Source organism: Chiloscyllium plagiosum, unplaced genomic scaffold, assembly GCF_037043375.1.
Source record: "Chiloscyllium plagiosum isolate Xiang-an unplaced genomic scaffold, Cpla_swu_hap1 HiC_scaffold_9, whole genome shotgun sequence".
Taxonomy (NCBI): Eukaryota; Metazoa; Chordata; class Chondrichthyes; order Orectolobiformes; family Hemiscylliidae; genus Chiloscyllium; species Chiloscyllium plagiosum.
Window position 1 is genome coordinate 90,750,697 of NW_028270147.1, and position 23,464 is coordinate 90,774,160.

At 40.3% G+C, this 23,464-nt stretch overlaps 1 protein-coding gene across 10 annotated transcripts in view; it reads right to left on the reverse strand.

Moving 5' to 3' along the window:
• rasal2 (RAS protein activator like 2) overlaps positions 1-23,464 on the reverse strand; it is a 393,387-nt gene that overhangs the window by 172,813 nt on the left and 197,110 nt on the right. The window contains exon 1 of one of the 10 annotated variants that reach the window (XM_043699995.2): positions 12,550-12,725. The exons of the other annotated variants lie outside the window; for them this stretch is intronic. Coding sequence (XP_043555930.2) covers positions 12,550-12,562 — 13 coding nt within the window. The 5' untranslated portion in view covers positions 12,563-12,725. Of the gene's footprint in view, positions 1-12,549; positions 12,726-23,464 lie in introns of those variants that run through there. 10 annotated transcript variants of the gene reach the window in all.

Genomic DNA, 23,464 nt, shown 5'->3' on the forward strand with positions numbered 1-23,464 from the left:
GTTTCAGGGCGCTGTAAGTGACTTACTGGACCACAGAATCAACAGGTCAAGATTATGCCCATTGGAAGATAAAGAAAGGCGACCAAACCCAGATCCTTGGGCTGGTAAATTATGACGGAATGTTCACACACGAGCGGTTGGAGGGGATTCTGTGGGACAGGATTTACATGCATTTGGTAATGCAACAACTGATTAGGAATAGTCAACATGGTTTCGTGCATGGGAAATCATTTCTCATGAACTTGATTGAGCATTTTCAAAAGGTGACAAAGACGACTGATGAAGGCAGAACAATAGATTATATGTTTACATGGATTTCAGTAAGGCTTACAACAAGGTTCCACATGGTAGACTGGTGAGCAAGGTAAAATCACATGGAATCCAGGGGGAGCTAGCAAATTGGATACAAAATTGACTTGAATGTAGGAGACAGAGTGTGGTGGTAGAGGTTGCTTTTTGGACTGAAAGCCTGTGACCAGATATATTCCACAAAGATCAGTGCAGGGTCCACTGCTTTTTGTCATTTTCCCAAATGATTTGCATATATAGGAAGTATGATTAGTAAGTTTGCAGATGACACGTGAATTGATGTTGTAGTGGACAATGAAGAAGCTTACCTCACAGTACAAGACCTTTGTGGGCAGCACGGTGGCACAGTGTTTAGCACTGCTGCCTCACAGTGCCAGAGACCCGGGTTCAATTCCCACCTCAGGCGACTGACTGTGTGGAGTTTGCACATTCTCCCCGTGTCTGCGTGGGTTTCCTCTGGGTGCTCCGGTTTCCTCCCACAGTCCAAAGATGTGCAGGTCAGGTGAATTGGCCATGCTAAATTGCTCGTAGTGTTAGGTAAGGGGTAAATGTAGGGGTATGGGTGGGTTGTGCTTTGGCGGGGCGGTGTGGACTTGTTGGGCCGAAGGGCCTGTTTCCACACTGTAAGTAATCTAATCTGAACAGATGAGCCAAAGATTGGCAGATGGAGTTTAATTTTGATAAATGAGAAGTGCTGCATTTTGGTAATGCAAATTAGAGCAGGACTTGTACAGTAAGTGGTAGGGCCCTGGGGAGTGTTGCCAAACAAAGAGACCTAGTGGTGTGTGTGCACAGTTCTTTGAAATTGGAGTTGCAGGTAGACAGAGTGGTGAAGAAGGCGTTTGATACGCTTGTCTTCATTGGTCAGAACATTGCGTAGAGGATTGGGATGTCATATTGCAGCTGTACAGGACATTGGTGAGGCCACTTTTGGAATACTGTGTTCAATTCTGGTCATCCTTCTAAAGGAAGTAAGTTGTTAAACTTGAGAGGGTGCAGAAAAGATTTACAAGGATGTTACAGGACTGGAAGGGCTGAGTTATGGGAGAGGCTGAGTAAGCTGAGGCTATTTTCCCTGGAGCATTGGAGAATGAGGAGTGACCTTAGAGGGGTTTATAAAATCATGAGGGGCATGGATAGGGTGAATAGTGAAAGCCTTTCTCCTAGGGTGGGAGAATCCAAAACTGCAGGGCATAGGTTTAAGGTTAGAGGGGAAAGATTTAAAAAGATCTGAGGCGTAACCTTTTCATGCAGACGGTGCTGCTTGTATGAATAAGCTGCCAGAGGAAGTGGCGGAGGCAGGTACAATTACATCATTTAAAAGGTATCTGAATCGGTATATGAATTGGAAGAGTTTTGCGTGGTACAGGCCAAATGCTGGAAAATGGCACGAAGATAGAGTGAGATGTCTGGTTGGGTGGATGAGTTGAACTGAAGGGTCAGTCTCCAGGCTGTATAACTCGATGACTCTGTACAGTTGGAACTTTGACCAGCTGCATATGTAACATCCTTCAGGTGATATTCATTCACACAGACCAAACATCAGGGTATTTCTTAAAGGTTTTGTGGCACAGTGGTATTCTTCCTTCCTCTGGACCAGGAGGCTTGGATTCAAGACCTACTTGCTCTAGTGCTGTGTAATAGTATGGCTGGATAGGCTGATTGAAAACACTAAAAAGAAATCACAGGAATTGTTGTTGTTCCTCTTCTAAAAACCAGGTATTTTTCCTAATTTTTACATCTTGACTCAACTCTCAAACTTGCACAGAAAACAGAAAATGCTACAAACTTTCAGCGGATCCTGGCAGCAGTGTTAACAACATTTCAGGTCTCTGACATTTCAAAAGAACTCTGAAAGGCTAGAGTTGAAGTAGGTTTTGAACAATGGATGGGCAAGACAAGGAAGATTGTTGTAAGAATGCATTTGGTTCACTAATACCCTTCAGGGAAGCAAGTCCGCGATCTTCACTAAATCTGATCTACTTGTACTCCAGACCCACCAGCCTGTGATTGACAGTTGTTGCCCTCTGAAACGTAAACTTAGGTAACGGTTCGCCGAGCATCTCAGCCAGGCCTGCAGGGGCTGATTGGACTTCCCAGTCACCACCTATTTTATTTCCCCTTCCCACTCCCATTTCGACATGGCCAACCTTGGCCTCCTCCACTGTCATAGAGTTGTACAGCATGGAAACAGACCCTTCTATCCAACCCATCCATGCCGACCAGATCTCCCAACCCAATCTAGTCCCACCTACCAGCACCCAGCCCATATCCCTCCAAACCTTTCCTATTCATATACCCATCCAAATGCCTCTTAAATGTTGCAATTGTACCAGCCTCCACCATGTCCTCTGGCAGCTCATTCCATACACGTACCACCCTCTGCCTGAAAAAAGTTGACCCTTAGGTCTCTTTTATATCTTTCCCCTCTCACCCTAAACCTATGCCCTCTAGTTCTGGACTCCCCAACCCAGGGAAAAGACTTGGTCTATTTATCCTAATCCATGTCCCTCATAATTTTGTAAACCTCTACAAGGTCACTCCTCAGCCTCCAATGCTCCAGGGGAAACAGCCCCAGCCTTTAAAGCCTCTCCCTATAGCTCAAATCCTCCAACCCTGGCAACATCCTTGTAAATTTTTTGAAAGATTAGATTAGATTACTTACAGTGTGGAAACAGGCCCTTCAGCCCAACAGATCCACACCGACCCTCCGAAGAGCAAACCACCCAGACCCATTCCTCTGCATTTACCCTGACTAATGCACCCAGCATTACGGGCAATTTAGAATGGCCAATACACCTGACTGCACATCTTTGCACTGTGGGAGGAAACCGGAACATCCAGAGGAAACCCACGCAGACACGGGGAGAACATGTAAACTCCATATAGACAGTTGCCCAAGGTGGGAATTGAACCCGGGTCCCTGGCGCTGTGAGGCAGCAGTGCTAACCACTGAGCCACAGTGCTGCCCCAATCTTTTCTGAACCATTTTAAGTTTCACAAAATCCTTCCCATAGGAAGGAGAGCAGAATTCCACACAATATTCCAACAGTGGCCTAACCAACGTCCTACACAGCCGCAACATGAGCTCTCAACTCCTGTACTCAATATTCTAACCGATAAAGGAAAGCATACCAAACGACTTCTTCACCAACCTATCTATCTGCGACTCCACTTTCAAGGAGCTATGAACCTGCACTCCAAGGTCTCTTTATTCAGCAACACTCCCTAGGACCTTACCATTAAGTGTATATAAGTCCTACTAAGGTTTGCATTCCCAAAATGCAGCACCTTGCACTTAACTGAATTAAACTCCATCTGCCATTTCTCAGCCCATTGGCCCATCTGATCAAGATCCTGCTGCAATCGGAGGTAACTCTCTTCGCTGTCCACTACACCTCCAATTTTGGTGTCATCTGCAAACTTACTAACTGTACCTCTTATGCTCACATCCAAATAATTTATACAAATGACGAAAAGTAGTGGACCCAGCACCGATCCTTGTGGCATTCCACTGGTCACGGGCCTCCAGTCTGAAAAACAACCCTCCACCACCACCCTCTGTCTTTTACCTTTGAGCCAGTTCTGTATCCAAATGGCTCGTTCTCCCTGTATCCCGTGAGATCTAACTTTGCTCACCAGTGTCCCATGGGAAATCTTGTTAACACCTTACTGAAGTCCATGTAGATCACATCTACCGCTCTGCCCTCATCAATTCTCTTTGTTACCTCTTCAAAAAACTCAATGAAGTTTGAGAGACATGATTTTCCACGCACAAAGCTATGTTGACTATCCCTAATCAGTCCTTGCCTTTCCAAATACATGTACATCCTGTCCCTCAAGATTCCCTCCAACAACTTGCCCACCACCGACGTCAGGCACACTGGTCATTACTTCCCTGGCTTGTCCTTACCACCCTTCTTAAACAGAGGCACCACGTTAATCAACTTCCAGTCCTCTGGCACCTCACCTGTGTCTATCGGTGATACAAATATTTCAGCAAGAGGCCCAGCAATCACTTTCCTAGCTCCCTTGCAGAGTTCTAGGTACACCTGATCAGGTCCTGGAGATTTATCCATCTTCATGCGTTTCAAGACATCCAACACATCATCCTCTGTAATATGGATATTTTTCAAGATGTCACCATCCATTTCCCTACATTATATATCTTCCATGTCCTTTTCCACAGTAAATACTGATGCAAAATACTCGCTTAGTATCTCCCCCATTTTCTGCTGATCTTTGGGGGGCCCTATTCTCTCTCTAGTTACCCTTTTGTCCTTAATGTATTTGTAAAAACCCTTTGGATTCTCCTTAATTCTGTTTGCCAAAGCTAACTCATGTCCCCTTTTTGCCCTCCTGCTTTCCCTCTTAAGTATACTCCTACTGCCTTTATACTGTTCTAAGGATTCACACAATCTTTCCTGTCTGTACCTGACATATGTTTCCTTCTTTTTCTTAACTAAACCCTCAATTTCTTTAGTCATCCAGCATTCCCTATACCTACCAGCCTTTCCTTTCACCCTAACAGGAATATACTTTCTCTGGATTCTCGTTATCTCATTTCTGAAAGCTTCCCATTTTCCAGCTGTCCCTTTACCTGTGAACATCTGCCCCCAATCAGATTTTGAAAGTTCTTGCCTAATACCTTCAAAATTGGCCTTTCTCCAACTTAGAACTTCAACTTTTAGATCTGGTCTATCCTTTTTCATCATAATTTTAAATCTAATAGAATTATGGTTGCTGGCCCCAAAATGCTCCCCCCAATGACACCTCAGTGACCTGCCCTGCCTTATTTCCCAAGAGTAGGTCAAGTTTTGCACTTTCTCGAGTAAGTACATCCACATACTGAATCAGAAAATTGTCTTATACACACTTAACAAATTCCTCTCCATCTAAACCCTTAATACTATTGCAGTCCCAGTCTATGTTCAGAAAGTTAAAATCACTACCGTAACCACCCTATTATTCTTACAGACAGCTGAGATCTCCTTACAAGTTTGTTTCTCAATTTCCCTCTGACTATTGGGGGGTCTATAATACAATCCCAATAAGGTGATCATCCCTTTCTTATTTCTCAGTTCCACCCAAATAACTTCCCTGGATGTATTTCTGGAAATATCCTCCCTTAGCACAGCTGTAATGCTATCCCTTATCAAAAACGCCACTTCCCCTCCTCTCTTGCCTCCCTTTCTATCCTTCATGTAGCATTTGTATCCTGGAACATTACGCTGCCAGTCCTGCCCATCCCTGAGCCATGTTTCTGTAATTGCTATGACATCCCAGTCCCATGTTCTGAACGATGCCGAGTTCATCTGCCTTCCCTGTTAGGCCCCTTGCATTGAAATAAATGCAGTTTAATTTATTAGTCCTACCTTGTCCCTGCCTGCCCTGACTGTTTGACTCACTTCTGTTCTCAACTGCACCAGTCTCAGATTGATCTCTTTCCTCACTCTCTCCCTGGGTCCCACCCCCCCACCTTACTAGTTTAAATCCTCCTGAGCAGCTCTAGCAAATTTCCCTGCCAGTATATTGGTCCCCTTCCAATTTAGGTGCAATCCATCCTTCTTGTACAGGTCACTTCTACGCCAAAAGAGATTCTAATGATCCAAAAATGTGAATCATTCTCCCATAAACCAGCTCATCTGCTCTATCATCCTATTGCTGCCCTCATTAGCTCGTAGCATCAGGAGTAATCCAGATATTACTACTCTCGAGGATCTCCTTTTTAAATTCCTGCCTAACTCTCTGTAATCTCCCTTCAGAATCTCAACCTTTCCCCTCCCTATGTCGTTGGTTCCATAGTTAACAGTGACCTCTAGCTGGCCTCTCTCCCCCTTGAGTATATTTTGCACCCTCTCTGAGACACCCTTGATCCTGGCACCAGAGAAGTAACACACCATTCTGATTTTTTCCTGCTGGCCACAGAATCCTCTGTCTGTACCTCAGACTAGACAGTCCCCTAACACAGTTGATCTCTTGGAAACCGACATAACCCTCATTGCATTAGAGCCAGTCTCAATACCAGAAACTTGGCTGTTCATGCTGCGTTCCCCTGAGAATCCATCACATACTTGTTTGAAATGGGGATAGCCACAGAAGACTCCTGCACTAACCTCTCTTACCTTTCCTGGATTTAACCCATCTATGTGACTATATCTGTGACACTTCCCCTTCCTATAACTGCTATCCATCACATACTGTTGCGATTGCAAATTCCTCACTACCACTAACTGTCTCTCCAAAAAATCCATTCGATCTGATAGGATTTGCAACCAACAGCATTTATTGCAGATATAATCCACAGTAACCGTTGAACTCTCTTTAAACTCCCACATCTGACAAGAAGCGCATATCACTCTACGAAAGGTCATTTTTGCTCCTTCACAAACTACAGACCCAGAAAATAGCACCGTCTTATTCCTCTGCAAAGCACTGCTCCAGGTTAAAACTATTCACTTATCTGTTTCTGTGCTGTGACTTCGCCCAAACAGTTCGTCCAAGATCAGCTGTGAAATTCACTATTTGTTGATTTTCTCAGACACACACAGATGTCCAGCGAATTCAAACAGCAAAGGCAGTAACTGCGCAGGCAGACTGTGGTGTCAGTTTCTTTCTTTGTCTCTCTCCTGCACTGACCTCACCATATGCTTCCTTTGTCTGTACCTCTCCCTTTTTAAAAGTGCTGTTGTTTTGACTTTTCTTTCCCCAAAGTTCCAAAACAATGCAACAGCATATGAAACTGTAATTACTGCTCCTGGAATTTGAGGAAATCACTGCCACTGTCACAACAAACCAAACTGCAAATTGGAGGAACAACACCTCATCTTCTGCCTGGGCAGCCGACAGCCCAGAAGACTCAACACTGAGTTCTCCAATTTCAAGTAACCTCCATTCTCATCTCCCGACTCCATTTCCAGCCCCTCCCCCATCTCCCTGCTACCATCTGGATTCATTCCTCCCATTCACCAACAGGTCATACCCTCTACATGTCTTCATCTATCTCCACTTCACCACCCTGACCCCGCCACCTCCTTTACCTGCAGCTCCCCCTATAACACCCCCAGTCCTGAAGAAGGATTACACCTGAAACGTCTACTTCTCCACCTCCTGATGCTGCCTGGCTTGCTGCGGTCTTCCAGCCTCCTGCCTGTCTACTCTAAAACGGCCCAGCAGTCACTCATTTTAAGGGCTATTATGAGCAGACAACAAAAATGCTGACCTTGCCGTGACACCCACATCTCATGAAAATAAAAAGAAAGAAAAATAGCTTTTTAGTGTCTCTGGGCTATTCACACGGACTTCTGGTTTTAGGTCATTTTGGCAACTCTGACAATACATTGAGGAACTCCTTTTTGGCAAAACCGAAAAAACACTCCCTGACAGTGATCTATTTCTGCTCCTTTCAAAGATTCTGTGTCTCTCTCACTATCTTCCCTGTGTGTGTGCAGTAGGTATGATGTGGAGGTACTAGTGTTGAACTGGGGTGGACAAAGTCAGAAGTCACACTACACCAAGTTATAGTCCAACAGGTTTATTTGAAGTCACTAGCTTTTAGAGCGCTGCTCCTTCATCTGGTAAAGTCCCTTATTTATTAATTTCCAGTATTATAAAAATTCCAGGTGGTCTGCCCAATTTAATTTGTTTTATCAATTTGGAATGGTTCTGGCATTTCAGATGGAGTTTAAGAAACAACCACTGTGCTGTAGATCTGGAATCAAAAGTAGATCAGACCAGATAAGGATGGCAGATTTTTAATTCTCTGAAGGACATTAATGAACCAAATGGATTTTTTCAACTAGCAACAATATAGTTTTGTAGTAACCATTAGATGAGCATTTTCATCCCAGATTAATGCAAATTTCACGATCTCAGCTGATGGATTTAAACGCTTACCTCTCATAAGTCTGGGTTTCTGGATTGCAAATCTCATGACTATTATGACACTACCTCTTAATGTCTACATTTCGCTTACTCAGTTGAACAATCCATCCAGTTAACTTAAACCAATGACCGCAAAATCTTCAAAACACACAGTTTTGTGGTACTTTCATCCTGAAAAATGTGCTTTGAGAACTCAATCTGAACAAAAGTGCTCCTTGTGCAAATTTCCCCTGTTCGAGAATGATACCAAACTCAGAAGTGTGAAAGTTAAAGATATAAAGCCAAGGAATGTCATGGGTTCCAGTAGTCGGGTCATCAGACTGTCAGGAGACATTCTCAACATTCCTTTACCTTTGATGCATTCCAGTTGCTTAGGTTGTCACAAATAAACCTGCACACAGCACTTTCTGAACAACGGATGGGTAGGACAATCATCTCGGAGGAAGGACAATGGTTAAAGAGAAGCTTCACAGATATCAATCACAAAATCAAAGCTAGCACAAGCAATTTCCATTGCTTTTCTAAAAAAAAAACTCACTGATACTATACATACTTGACACACCCAGCCAAAGGCCTCGTCAATGAGCCAATTTGCATGCTATCTAAGCACCATTCAGATGGAACTCAATTATGGCAGCTCCATCAACAGATTTACAGCTTAAAACGAATGTTGGCCAGATAACTTCGGATAAGGTGTGATAGGAACTCAATGTTTGAATCCCTCTAATTAGGCTTCTTGGCCTGCCAAAGTAAGAAAATGGCTCTTATCAAAGTCATACAATGATGACAGAGTTAAACTATCTTGTCTCCTCTTTCTTTTTCTATCTGTAACCTTTAACAGGGTTGAATGTATCATTCTTCTCCAATGTTGGGTGTGAATGCATTCCGCTGGTTTCATTTTTATTTAATTTCAGCCAGAGAATCACCTGCAACAGTTTTGCATTCAGTTCACACAGACATAGCTGTGGTGACTCCAAGGATTTATCCTTGCTCCACTCCTTTTCCTCATCTAATGTTGTTATTAAGCAAAACCATGCTAGGTTCCTTATGTAGACAGGCAGGAGGCTGGAAGAATACAGCAAGTTAGGCAGCATCAGGAGGTATAGAAGTCGACGTTTCGGGTGTAGCCCTTCTTCAGGATTGGCTCCTTATGTACACTGATATCACACAGCACCAGCTTGACCCCTCCACTGTCCTTGAAGTAGTTTGTGTTATTTTTAGATCAGCCTGTTTAGACATTTTATGACATTTGTCCATGGACATTATACCCTAAGGTGAACTTAACATTTCCATTGCACCACAAGATCAGTGTGGGTGAACAGAAATTTAATCTGCTGTATATGGTCTGACAGAGTTAATATCTGTGTGACTGCAGGAAGCACCACCTAGTGCAATGATGTCACACGGTCTTGGTTAGAGGAAAGAAGGAACTGTTATTCGACTGGAAGTCATGGAGTAGTGGCAAAGTCACTGGACTAAAAATCCAGAGGCCCAGACTAATCCTCTGGGGACATGGATCGATCCCACCATGACAGCTCGTGGAATTTGAATTAATAATATCTGGAATTGAAAGCTATTCTCAGCAATGCTGCCCTGAATCTACTATTGATTGTCATAAAAACGTATCTGGTTCATTAATTTTTGATATCTTTAAATTGGACTATTCCTGTACATGCCTGACCAGACTCTCACATCAAACTTGTTAAATGTGATGTCATACAAAGCATCCTCTATCCTAACTCATATCAAGTCCATTCATCTGTAACCTCTATGCTCACTGACATGCATTGGCTCCCAATTTAGCAACAGGTAAGATTTTTAAATTTTCATATCATTTTCAAACCTCTTCATGGAGTACCCCTTTCCTCCAGTTCCAGAGCCCCCTAAGAAATTTATGCTTCTCTAATTCTAGCTTTTGAGCATCCCCTATTTTCTTGGCTTTTCCATTGGTGTTTGCGCCTCTCGTCACATGATCCTAAGCTCTGGACTTTCTCCCTAAACCTCTTTTGCTTAATTTTTCCTTCGTACTCCATTAAACCTGAGATTTGACCAAGTTTTTCAATATCTATCCTACTGTCTCTAAACACGACTTAATGTTATATCATGTTTTCTAATGTCATGTGATTCATCAGGAGGTTTAATCTGCAGGAATAAATCAATAAAGTGACATTTGTGTTAACTGATAAAGATTCCATAGGACCAAATGGAGAAGTAAGTAAAGTAAAACCACTTGGATAACCAAGTCAATTGTTTACATGACTGTAGATGTTTTCCAACTGTTCACCAAAAAAACATGATGAATTTATCAAGTTGCAAAGTTGACATTGACCTATCTGCTGAAATCATATACTTTATCTGTCATCAATGATCAATACTTCAATGTTCACTGCTTAAACATAAACTAACTGCAATTTATATTAATGTTTTAAATGAAGGGTCTGAGCATAACGCATGCTCAATTTGCATTTCATACAAATTTAAGCTATTAGGAGGAAACAAAGGAACTGCAAAAGTATAAAGGCAGATGAAGTGAGTGTTAAGCAAATGACAGACCAAATTTAATGCTTACATGTGAGAAGCTATATATTTTGCAAGAAAAATAGAAAAAGCAGATTTCAAAATGGGGACACAAAATGGGGGAGGCGATAGCCTCGCGGTGTTATCGCTGGACTGTTAATCCAGAGACCCAGATAATGTACCGGGGAATCGGGTTCAAATCCCACCACAGCAGATTGTGGAATATGAATTCAATAAAAACAAAATATCTGGAATTAAGGGTCTAATGATGACCACGAGTCCATTGTCGATTTTTGGAAAAACCCATCTGTTCATTAATGTACTTTACGGAAGGAAACTGCCGTCCTTATAAGGTCTGGCCCACATGTAATTCAAGACCCACAACAATGTAGTTGACTCTTCAACTGTTCTCTGAGCAATTAGGGATGGACAATAAAGGCTGGTCCAGCCAGCGATGTCTCATCCCACAAGTGAATAAAAACTCAAGAGAATATTTGCATTCAAAGGGACCTATGTGCTCTTTTACATGAATCACAAAAGCTGCAAGCTTATCCAGCCCACACCTGAGAACACAGTTTCAAGTTTGTTTTCAAAATAAAGAGTCTTCAGTATAAAATTGAACAAATGAATTGGGCCTGGGCCATGGCTAGAGTAGCTCTGGTTTGTTTAGCTGAGAAAGGATTCACACTTCAAGGTAATGCGACAAAGGGTGAAAAAAAGAATCCCTGGTATGTGGAGCAATTGAATAAGCTTAACCCAGAATCACTGGTGATCTCAATGAAACATGAAAAACACTTCATCATTTAAAAGGGTAGTTGCTGAGAGATGATCCCCTTAGCTGAATAATCTATAACTCCAAGTCATAGCCTCAGAATTAGGGAAATGCCATTTTTGAACTAAGATTGGAAAAACTTTCTTCACTCAAAGTGTTAGATCTGAGAAATATGATACCCTAGAGTGCTGAAGACAAAATTTGTTAGATATGTGGATGCACATGGAGTTAATGGATATACGCTTCATGTTTGAAGATAGAATTCATGTAACTATCAACTATAACTATACAAATGGTGGAACAAGTTCAAATGGCAAAATGACACATTCCTGTTTATACTCCTTTCTTAAAATTGAATGACAGGATCAGACAGGTGGAGAGGGGATGTGATAGTATATCAACCTGCGATACAACCTTAGACAAATGAAGAAGATGCAATATTTTCAACTATCCTTCAACCTGAGTATAGGGGAGCTGTTTCTTTCCTTTGCCCTTGAGAGTTACAACTTCTGGTGGAATCAGTTTATTGAATGGCACTCACTGAAAGGTTCACTAATCTTAGAGCAGCTCAGTCCCTGTAATTCAGTTTTGAGCTGAGCAATATTTCTAATACATGATACAGTATCCTTTTTGTTGGAAAAGACATTTTATGACCTTTCTGCTGACCCTCGACTCCCCTTGTCTTTCACACATCAACAGCATTTTCCCCCCAAGCAAACTGCTGACTCTGCCCAACATCACAAAATTCACTCTTTAATGACAATACAAAAACCTATTTTATCTGCAGGTCGGACTAAAGTACAGCTCTCAATACTGCCATCCACATTCACTGATGGTTTTTAAAGAAACAGCAACTAAAATTGAAATAAACAGCCCTGAAACAAAACTGAAAGAAACACACAATCAATAAAGCAGTTTATGAGGAAAAGCCCAAGCAGCTCAGAAAGGGAAAGATTTGTGGAACATTCTTCAATTGCACTATCTTAGAACAAGGTACTGGATAAAATCCAAAATACACCAGTTGTCCAGAACCCCGGGTCTCAAAAGTAACTGAGCGACAGACTCACTTGTAAGCTCCATGCTTAGAGTTCTCCAATTTCACAATCCTTTAGGACTAACCAAAATATGAAAGAGCTGTACATTTTCACACAGCCTAAAGGGATGCACAGAAGGCAACAGGAGAACCAGCTTGTCCCACTTGATTTCAGTAACCAATTCTCAAAAAGCAGGAATTTTTTCATCTCAAGGCCATCTTACAAACAAATGTGAAGACTAAACTTGCTCTTCACTGACAGCAGCAGTGGAACGTCTGGAGAAAATGGATCAACACCACCCATCCTCCCGCCCCTCAAGGATTTGCATATAAATTACAGGGCACAGTGAGAAGCATTTGAAAAAAATGAATGGAATTCTTCAGAATTTTACAACTGAACACACCTAACTTAAATGGCAAGCACAAGCCCTAGAATTCTCATCAACCCTTACAAATTCTAAATTTAGGTGCCATAGGCAAGAATTTATGAAGTATTCAAAACACCGGTTGCATATTAAAGTTAGAGGATTAGTATCATTATATCAAGTATAAGCCATCTCCACAGAGAGTTAACTGCTCACATGTTGAACAACGCTTCTGTTCAAAACTGCTTCACTGTTCATGTCTGAACCTATTTATGAGGACCACTCCTTTAACAGAAACAATCGTGAGAAGAACATTTTTGTTTCTTATAAAAGAATTCAATAGGGAAGCAGTGAAAGGGTGACCCCCACTGACAGTACACTGCTGCATCGAGCAGAATGCAATGGATTTCATATTATAGTTAACTCCCAATACTACCTTGAGTACTATACAGTATATGAAATTTTTGGGGAGAAAAAGGAGAGAAAACAGTCAACTGCACTCATGTCCCCTCTGGTCATTTAGGCTGTTTCAGTGCTCTAAGTTTCGAACCAGATTTTTTTGGGGGAGGGGTGGTGGAAAGGTTGTGGGGACAAAGTGCAGGTTTAACAATAATTTCATGTTTTGGTACGTAGTACATTTAACTTGAAGAGATCAAAAATGCTTGCCCACTTCAAATTTTAGGCTTCACAACCAATACTTACAGAAATGCTAAAATCTGCTTTGAAAGGTAGACCAAGGAATAGCAAAATTGACTTCCTACTACTGCAATACTAACTAAACCAGCTTCCATATTTCAACAGTCAAATCAGCATAATTTTCCGAAATTTACATCATCTGCTAATTTGTATTTTATGGGAAAAATAGTAACTACGAACCATGAGAATTAGATTATTACGTAGAAATGTTTTCAGATATACATGAACACAAGAAAACCAAGAAGACTGGAGGCCTATAACCAATGGACTGCCACAAGGATCGGTGCTGGGTCCACTAATTTTCATCATTTATATAAATGACTTGGATGTGAGCATAAGAGGTACAGTTAATAAGTCTGCAGATGACAGTATAGGTGGACAGCAAAGAAGGTTACCTCAGATTGCACCAGGATCTTGACCAGATGGGGCAATGGTCTGAGAAATGGCAGATGAAGTTTAATTTAGATAAATGTGAGGTGCTGCATTTTGGGAAAGCAAATCTTAGCAGGACTTATACATTTAATGGTAAGGTCCGCGGGAGTGTTGCTGAACAAAGAGACCTTAGAATGCAGGTTCATAGCTCTTTGAAAGTGGAGTCGCAGTTAGATAGGATAGTGAAGAAGGCATTTGGTATGCTTTCTTTTATTGGTCAGAGTACTGAGTACAGGAGTTGGGAGGTCATATTGCAGCTGTACAGGACATTGGTTTGGCCACTTTTGGAATATTGCGTGCAATTCTGCTCTCCTTCCTACCGGAAGGATATTGTGAAACTTGAAAGGGTTCAAAAAAGAATTACAAGCATGTTCCCGGGGTTGGAGGAAGTGAGCTATAGGATGAGGTTTAATAGGCTGGGGCTGTTTTCCCTGGAGCGTCGAAGGCTAAGGAGTGACCTTATAGAGGTTTATAAAATCGTGAGGGGCATGGATAAGGATAAATCGACAAAGTCTCTTCCCTCGGATAGGGGGAGTCCAGAACTAGAGGGCATAGGTTTTGGGTGAGAGATGAAGATATAAAAGAGACCTAAGGGACAACTTTTTCACGCAGAGGGTGGTACGTGTATGGAATGAGCTGCCAGAGGATGTGGTGGAGGCTGGTACGATTGCAACATTTAAAAGGCATCTGGACGGGTATATGAATAGGAAGGGTTTGGTGGGATATGGGCTGGGTGCTGGCAGGTGAGACTAGATTAATTTAGGATATCTGGTCTGCATGGACAAATTGGACCCAAGGTTCTGTTTCCTTGCTGTACATCTCTATGACTCAAAGCTTTTTTTATGTAACAACTAGAATGTTCATGTCGCAAACAGACATTTCATACTGCCACGTGTGCATAATAACAACTTTCGTGTTTAAAGGTATTTCTTGAGGATTCTTTACTCTTCAAGTGTTAATTTCAAGCTTGAAATGAAAACATAACAGAATCACATTACATGCACTGGTCAACAGGATGAACAAAGGCCACAACTGTCAATATAGAGGAATGTCGGGCACTGAACTGATAACAGTTATGCAAATTGCTTCCATTTAAGAGCATTTGGATTTCTAACATTGCCAAATCATTACGTGCAAGTTCCATTTCAACTCAGAAATAGTCCAAGGTTTCCATGGAACCTCCTAGCTTGAACTTCATTTGGACTCTACATTAGTCCTTAAGTGTTTGCTTCAATTAGCTTTTTCCAGATATTGGCCAACCAGGAAAATTACCCTGACTTCATTAGAGGAAAGCCAAAGAAGCATTTTACAGTCAGTCACAGAAGTGGGATAGAAGTTATGCTTCTCTTTGCAAGACTCATCCCTCTTGTGTAATTCAATAGTTAGCCCTCACCACTCACCTACCTCAATGCTCCTGAAATTATGCCAGACCATGCCCCTTCACACTTTCCCAAAGGATACCCTCCATGCCAACTCAAGTCTCTCCACAAAATCCCAACAGTGCCCCCTGTTTCATCAATCCATGCTCCTCCATCTACTTTCAATGGACCCTCAGATACTTCTGGTCAATCCAAGATTCTCCACCAGCCCAAAATTACCCCTATATCCTCCAAGCAATAGCATTTCTATGCTCCTTTATCCAGTATACACTCAGAACTGAAAAAATCCCATAGGAACATTGTCATATGCAGAGAAGTTTTAAAAGCCCAATTACTCAGAGCTTTAAAAAACTTGTTTCTACAATTTTATACAAGTGTTTCAATCAACCTGACATCTAAAATATTAACACCTGGAACAAACTTATGTAATAATTCTTTATCTCATGCAAACAAACACTAAATCGTTTATAAAATAGATCCAAGAAAAAAACCAATCAAGCATTATTTTGTTTTGTGTGTAGCTGTTTCAATAAACTAACGGATGTTTGGACTCTCAGTCAAGCATGCATGATAACATGTCACAGGCTTAAAATAAGGGATATCGCAACAAAAACAGAGGTAAGTAGGAATAAGGAATCTCTGGAATTCATTACCCACACAGAAATGCAGATCTGTTTATTTAATATATTCAAGACTAAATTTGACAGACTTTTAATTGAAAAGGGAATCTGAGGTTTTGTAGTGCTTAGTGGAGTTCAAGCCACAATTACATGGTCATGATTTTCTTGAATGACAGAGCAAGCTTGAGGGATTAAATTTATTTCTCATGTCAATCAGCTTGTGACATCCCCTTATATATCAAGGCATTACAATGTTGAGGAGCCCTCAACAATTATTCAGGAAACACAACAGAATAAGAAATGGGATTAAATCTAACCAATAAAAAAGTTTGTTCCAATTCAGTGTCCTTATCTTCCAATTGTCGACTTGATTGCAAATACTTTGGATGGAGAATCTAATTAGGAGTCGACAGTACAGTCGAAAGGAGTATGTCTTTCACCTCATTTGGGGCAAAACTCCAAAAAAGCCCAAATGAGGAGCTACCAGCACAGCACTGCTATCTAATAATGCTGCATTGTGTAGCAAATATATCCTATTAGATAACAACATGAAACAGTAGTAAGTGATGATCTGATCCACTGTAAAGGCTTTTCATTATGCAAAATGTCAAGCAATATAGTAATTAAAAGAACTAATGCACTTCATGCAATCCCAGAGAAGAGACATTGGCAAAAGGCTCATGAATTTTAAAGTCTGAAACCATGATTTATAACCAAAGAAAATATTAAACAGAGAACAAGAATGTTATGATTGACTATACGAGTGGATGATTTGATAGAAAGCGTCTTGTCACTGGAACCAAATCAAGTTCAGGCACTATAAACTATCACAAACCAGACCTTCAGGCATCATTCAACATCAGAAAGTCAAACCCAGACAATTTGTCTTTGATTATTCAACTGTTCATTATATTCTTTTCTCTTTACTATCACACCAACATGAGCCTTTTAATCCCATTTCTGCCTTTCATTGCTACACCTCCCAAGTGAATTCTCAAGTTTATTACATCTAAAACTCATTGAGCTTCACTAAAATCTCTAATTAATACAACTAGTTCACAATAATATTCTCCATTTGGAAGGAAAATAGCAGTCGATGTATGGGAATACCACCATCACCCAGTCCCAAAAGTTCATGCATCATCATGATTTGCAATTATATTCTCGTACTTTGGCTAGGTTAAAACCCTAGATTTCACTTTCAAAAAGCAATTCAAGGAGACAGCCCAATACATACTTCTCCAGGTCAACAATGGGTGGAGACTAAATGCTGGCTTAGCCAGCGAAGCTCATGTTCTGTAAAAAAAATTGTTAAAAATTACAGTTGATCATGAATTCAGAATATTTAATATTTCTTCCAATAGTATTTATTTTTAATAGTCCTAGTATCTTACCAGAATTTGCTGTCTCAACCATGCTGATTCAGCCTGAAAAAAACAAAATACTGAACTAGAGGCAGAGCGAAGAACTGAGCTGCAGATTTTTATCGTACTATTTGATATATTAAAGTCAAATTTAACAGCTAATCGTCATCCTGATGCCGACATTTGTTTAAGTTTGATTTCGAGAAATTGACACCAATGCAATTTTCAGTGCTGAACCTTGTCCCTGATCGCACAAATCTTCCCTGTTGCTTGGGTCAAGGAGATTGTGAGGACTGTAGCTGCTGGAGTCTATACAGTGTGGTGCTGGAAACAGCAAAGCATGTCAGGCAGGATGAGGGATTAAGCCCGAAATGTTAACTCTCTTGCTCCTCAGATGCTGCATGACCTGTTGTGCTTTTCCAGTGCCACACTTTATCGACTTGGATCAAGGAAGCTGGATTTAGATGTGTCAATACTGAGACCTGGCTCTTCGAATCCTATTCAAACAAGTGCCAATAAAAATGAGGCTTCAACTTGCTTGAAATGGAATTTTTCAAATACTTTGCAGCGTAGGAACGAATTATCAACAAACATGCTCCACAATTCATCATCTGGGTATCTAATGAGATTGAAAGAACCTCTTAGAATGATTAAGCAGTAAACAAAAGGGAACTTCTCAGTTGCTGAGCTGCCACTGATGACTCACACGGATTAAATCTACTGTGGTCATCTTTTACTTTGGTGTTACTCAGAATTATGTTGTTTGATGATAATAATATATTAGTAACAAGAAAGTACTATTTCAATAATTCTGGAGAAATTTCAAATCAACAGTTTGATTTTAAATAGTCACCATTTTCTCCTCCCTTTTCTATTTGCCATACACTACAACATGCTTAACTGAAGACGAGCCATTCAGAAGTGGTTGCACATCTAAAGTACCAGACAGCTTACATGACAGGCTGAATAAATACACATAGTACTGTCGTGATGGAAGCATCCAGATTTTAAATGCACAATTTTGCACACTAAGGAGACAAAATTCATGGACTGTACTCCAACAACTTGACGATATGGTTTATTTACACCAACAGAAGCAACTTTGTTTATAAATAAGTATGTAAGTTAGCATACTTATCATCAACCTGAGCAAGAAATCTTCTCAAATATCGTTAATTGTTTATAAATAGCAGAATCAGCATTTCCGATACTGGCCAACATTAAATGCATTTCTCAAACACTGATCTTGGGAGTTGACAAGGATTACCTATTGAATAAGATCACAACAGGTCAGGCAGCATCCAAGGAGAGAAAGTAAGCTAACGTTTTGAGTTGATATGACTCTTCATCAGCGCTGACATGAGTTGTGGAGGGGACAGCATTAATGAAATAGCTCGGGGTGTTTGTTTGGACTGCTGGGGGAGAAAGGATGTTGATTACTTCTTGGATATTTGTTGCTATCAAAAGGTCTTCACAAACCTACAGCTTAGAAGATGGACATAAGGCAGAACAACACAACAATAACCAACTAAAATCAAGAACTTTGCAATGTCAACCTGATTTAGTAGCACTCTCACCTTTAAAACCTTGTCGTTAAGACTTTAAACTGAGTTTTAAGGGACCACACATTGTTCTTTTGGACTACAAACCAATGTGGAAGTCTGACATTGTCGTCACAATGGAAGAATGACTGTAGAATTCTAGGTCTTGGTTGCGTGTGACTTGGAAGGAGAAGGTGACTTCAAGACTATAATGGTCCAATGTGTCTGCTGCCTTTGTCCTTTGGGATGGCAGAAGTCACAGGTTTCGGAGATACTTTTAACTAAGCCTTGGCTAGTTCCGGCATTACAATAGAACAAAGTGCATATATGCTGCGCAGATGAATGTAAGAAATGAATATTTAAGGTTGTTGATCATTGACTCCAATTTGACAAGGGCTCCTTGAGGCCACACTTGATCAAGTGTAGCTGGATTTTAAGAACACTTTCATCTGAACTCTGGAGTTCACCTCTTCAGTTCATGTTTAAACGTAAGCTGTAATGGGATCTAGCACACAGTAAGAGTAAAGAAGAGTAAAGAAAGCATATCCAAATCTACATTCAATAGATGATCAAATAGAGACAGGAAAAGGAAGTTTATAATAACTGTCAGATTCATTACAATAGAGGATCAAGCAGAACATAGAAAGTGCAGAGATGAACTTAAAAAGGCAATCAGGGACAAAGGCTTATGAAACAAAAACATGATTTGGAGATGCCGGTGTTGGACTGGGGTGTACAAAGTTAAAAATCACACAACACCAGGTTATAGTCCAACAGGTTTAACTGGAAGCACACTAGCTTTCGAGTGACGTTCCTTCATCAGGTGATAGTGGAGGGCTCGATCGTAACACAGAATTTATAGCAAAAATTTACAGTATGATGTAACTGAAATTATACGTTGAAAAATTGATTGTTAAGCCTTTCATCTGTTAGAATACAGTGATAGTTTCACTTATTTCATGTGTAAATCACAAAACCTTTTTTTTAGAGTTGCATTCTCGGGTTAGCTTTTAACAATGGTGATGGCTAGACAATATGTTGAAGGTGTTGGCCCCCTGTGTTCTCTGTCTATGACCTGATGTTTAGATTGATTCTAATCTAAAAAAGTGAGATAAGTGAGATTACATAAATTCATGCAGTTTTTCAGCTCAGAGTTCTACAAAAACAAAAACAAAAATTGATAGAGAAACTCAGCAGGCCTGGCACCAGCTGTGGGAAGAAAGCAGAATTAACTTTGAGTCAAGTGACTCTTCATCAGTCACCAGAATTGAATCTGCAACTGCTTTTTTCCTGCATATGCTGCCAAACCTACTGAGTTTCTCCAGCAATTTCTGTTTTTGTTTCCTAAGTAGGAATTCCTTTTCTAACAGCACCGTGGCTGTTCCTACACTATATGGACTACAAAATTCAAAAACACTTGAAAATCATCTTCTCAAGGGCTATTAAGTGACAGGCAACACAGTTCATTGTTGGAAAGGATACAAATGAATAACATGGAAAAAATAAAGTTGAGTGTTCACATGGATTCAAAACTGACTAAGGCATTGAAAGCAGACACGACTAATAAATAGTTGTTGTTCAGTCTGGGGAAGCATAGAGTAGTATCTCCAAGAAATCTGTATTAGCACTACTGCTACTTTGGATGTTGTGTTAATGGCCTGCACTTGGGTACAGGTGACATGATTTGCAGATGATACAAAGTTTAGAATTGCAGTGAACAACAGAGGTTGTAACAGATTCCAAAAGGACACAAACTACTGAATTAGCAGACTCATAGCATTTTAAATTTAGTGCAGGAAAGTAAAGTGATTAACTTCAAAAGGAAGAGTGAGGAGAGGCAATCTAAACCGAATTGTAAAATTTTCAAGGTCTGCAGGAATAAGTGACAAAGATACAAACACATGATTCTCTTAAAGTTGCAGGACAAGTTAATTGGGGGTAAAAACTGGGACACAGAGAAAAAAGAAAAGAAAATTGAACTAAACTTTTACAAAAACATTGATTGGACCTCATATCCAGTGTTGACTTCTTGAAACCAAACTGACACACTTTGGGAAGGATGTCATAGCTTTCGAGAGGGTGGCCAAGAAGCTTACTCGAGTAATACAAGGGATGGGAGTCTTCAAGTAGATGGAAAGAAGGGAAAGATTATGATTGCTCTCCATAGAGATGGTAGATTTTAAAAGTTGGAAGAGTGGAATTAATTTTCACTGGCAGAAGGTTCAACAGTCACAAAACACAGATAATTTCGAACAGTAAAGGGACAGTGAGAAGTTTTTTTTAAAAATGGAGTGAGCTATGGTCCAGAACACACTATCTGAAAGGATGAAAGCTAGTAAATTTTAAAAGATGTTTGAATACTTAGTTTGAAAGGAACAAGGTACAACATGGAACAAACTGGTGCAATCTTTGTCGCATGAATGTTACAAAACAGAATTGCCGAAATTTCCTTCCTTTCTATTCAGCTCTAAAATAACAAGTATGAGTTGTGTTGCGAAATATAGACTCCATGAAAAAGACACTTTTTTCCAAATTAACACAACATGATGTGTGATATGAAAAGGATTTGAAAATGCATGCATTTACTGTGAATACTTAAGTATTGGTCTGCCAGTTTCTAAGATTGCTTCGGTGGTCTGAGGCACAGGGTATATGAAAAATATTACCAAGAAAAGCAGAAAATCTTACCCTGATAAGCTTCCCTGTTTCACAGAATATCATACAAGCTAAACATATGGCTCACGGTTCTTCCATGCACAACTCAAGTCACCACCAATGGATATAGAAGAGGCATTCTATATTCATGCAATTGCTTATAAAACGTTGGGAAAACAAAATGTATTGTCAATCCTGAAGTGAAGTGCAGCCCTTCTGACACCAGTTGGACCAACATTTTGGTGGGTGACTTGAGAACACATTCCAGAAGTTTTCAAAGGGAATCACTGTGTTTTCTGCTCCAACAGCCTTGTTAGTAGTTGCACACTATTCACACAATTGGCTGAATATAACCAAAACCCACTCAGTTCTTGGAAGGTCACTTCATAAACAGCAGTGACTGGAATGTAGCATTCCAGTCACCCACTTGCTCAGATATTTCATTGCTATGGGACACACAGAAATATTTATTTCAAAGTGTCAATGCAAAATAGAAGCTCAATATTCCCATTGTGCAGCAGTAAAAATCTCCAGCCTGATACATACTTCAGAATTTTAAATTATGTCAATTTCACCTCAGGAAAAAGTGAGGACTACAAATGCTGGAGATCAGAGTCAAAAAGTGTGGCACTGGAAAAGCACAGTAGGTCAGGTAGCTTCTGAGGAGCAGGAGAGTTGATGCTTCGGGCATAAGCCCTTCATCAGGAATTTTACCTCATCCCAAGGAAATAGTCTTGGAACACTCAACAGAATTACTACTAAATGAAAAACTGTCATGTCTTTATGAGAACAGGAATGACATGATTCAGATGCAATGCACCAACAATCCGACTTTCAATTATAACAGAAAAGGCGTCAATCCATTAACAGTACATCTTAAGGCAGCCTAGCTACATATAACATCCATAAATGAGCAATTTTAGGAACGTATAGGATCTGCAAAGTCCACTATCATCAGATGATGTCTGTTTGTGCTTCGCTTCTGAAAATTGTGGTCAAAAACAGAATCCCTTAAAAGTTTTAATTTCGAATATTTTGATCTCCCTAGTTCAATCCTATCATACATAGCTCATCTATTCAATGAGCATCAAGGCAGTTCAGCACATGCTATAAATTGTTAGCAACAGAATGTCATGTGATGGAGAATTAATAACATAATGTAACCTCCATGCTCCAGTTTATTTAAATGTAGAAGAACTCAGTGATTTCCAAAGGAGCACATTTGCTGCCATTATATGAACAATTCTCATTAAGTAAATTAATTTTAACACCAAAATCTATAACAAACCTGGGACAGGACACAATCAATTTCCAATTCCTGCCGACCAATCTCATCACAAGCAACAGATGATCAACAGCTGGCAATCACCTGACAAAATGATTTGCTCACCCACTTGGTCAAGAAATGATGTAGCACATTTTATGAGATAGTTATGAAGAATAGGTTCAATTCCAGTTCAGGAATGATGAGAGATACTCATATCAAGTGTCATGCCTCACTGACGTAATATACTAGATATCAAGCTTCACTATTTTTACAGAAGTCACAATAGTTAAAATCATTATCAAGGTATGTAAAGTCCCTAATTTACCTATTGGAGAGCATCAGGTGAACAAATAACAGGGACCGGGTTTCTGTACCTAATAACACCTACTATTTAGCACAAACAAAGCCATTCTAATCACAAGTCAATAATTCTGAACTGTAAACATATAATGTCACTAATTTAAACACTAGATTTCCTTCTAAAACTTCTCTATTACCCATACACACAGACACCTACAGGCAAAGAACACTAGTGTTATGGGTGGAAGAAGAAATTTGGGAAAATACAGGTAGTTCTTCCATAACGCCCATTCATTAAATGCGATTTATCCAGAACTGCTCTTTTTGGAG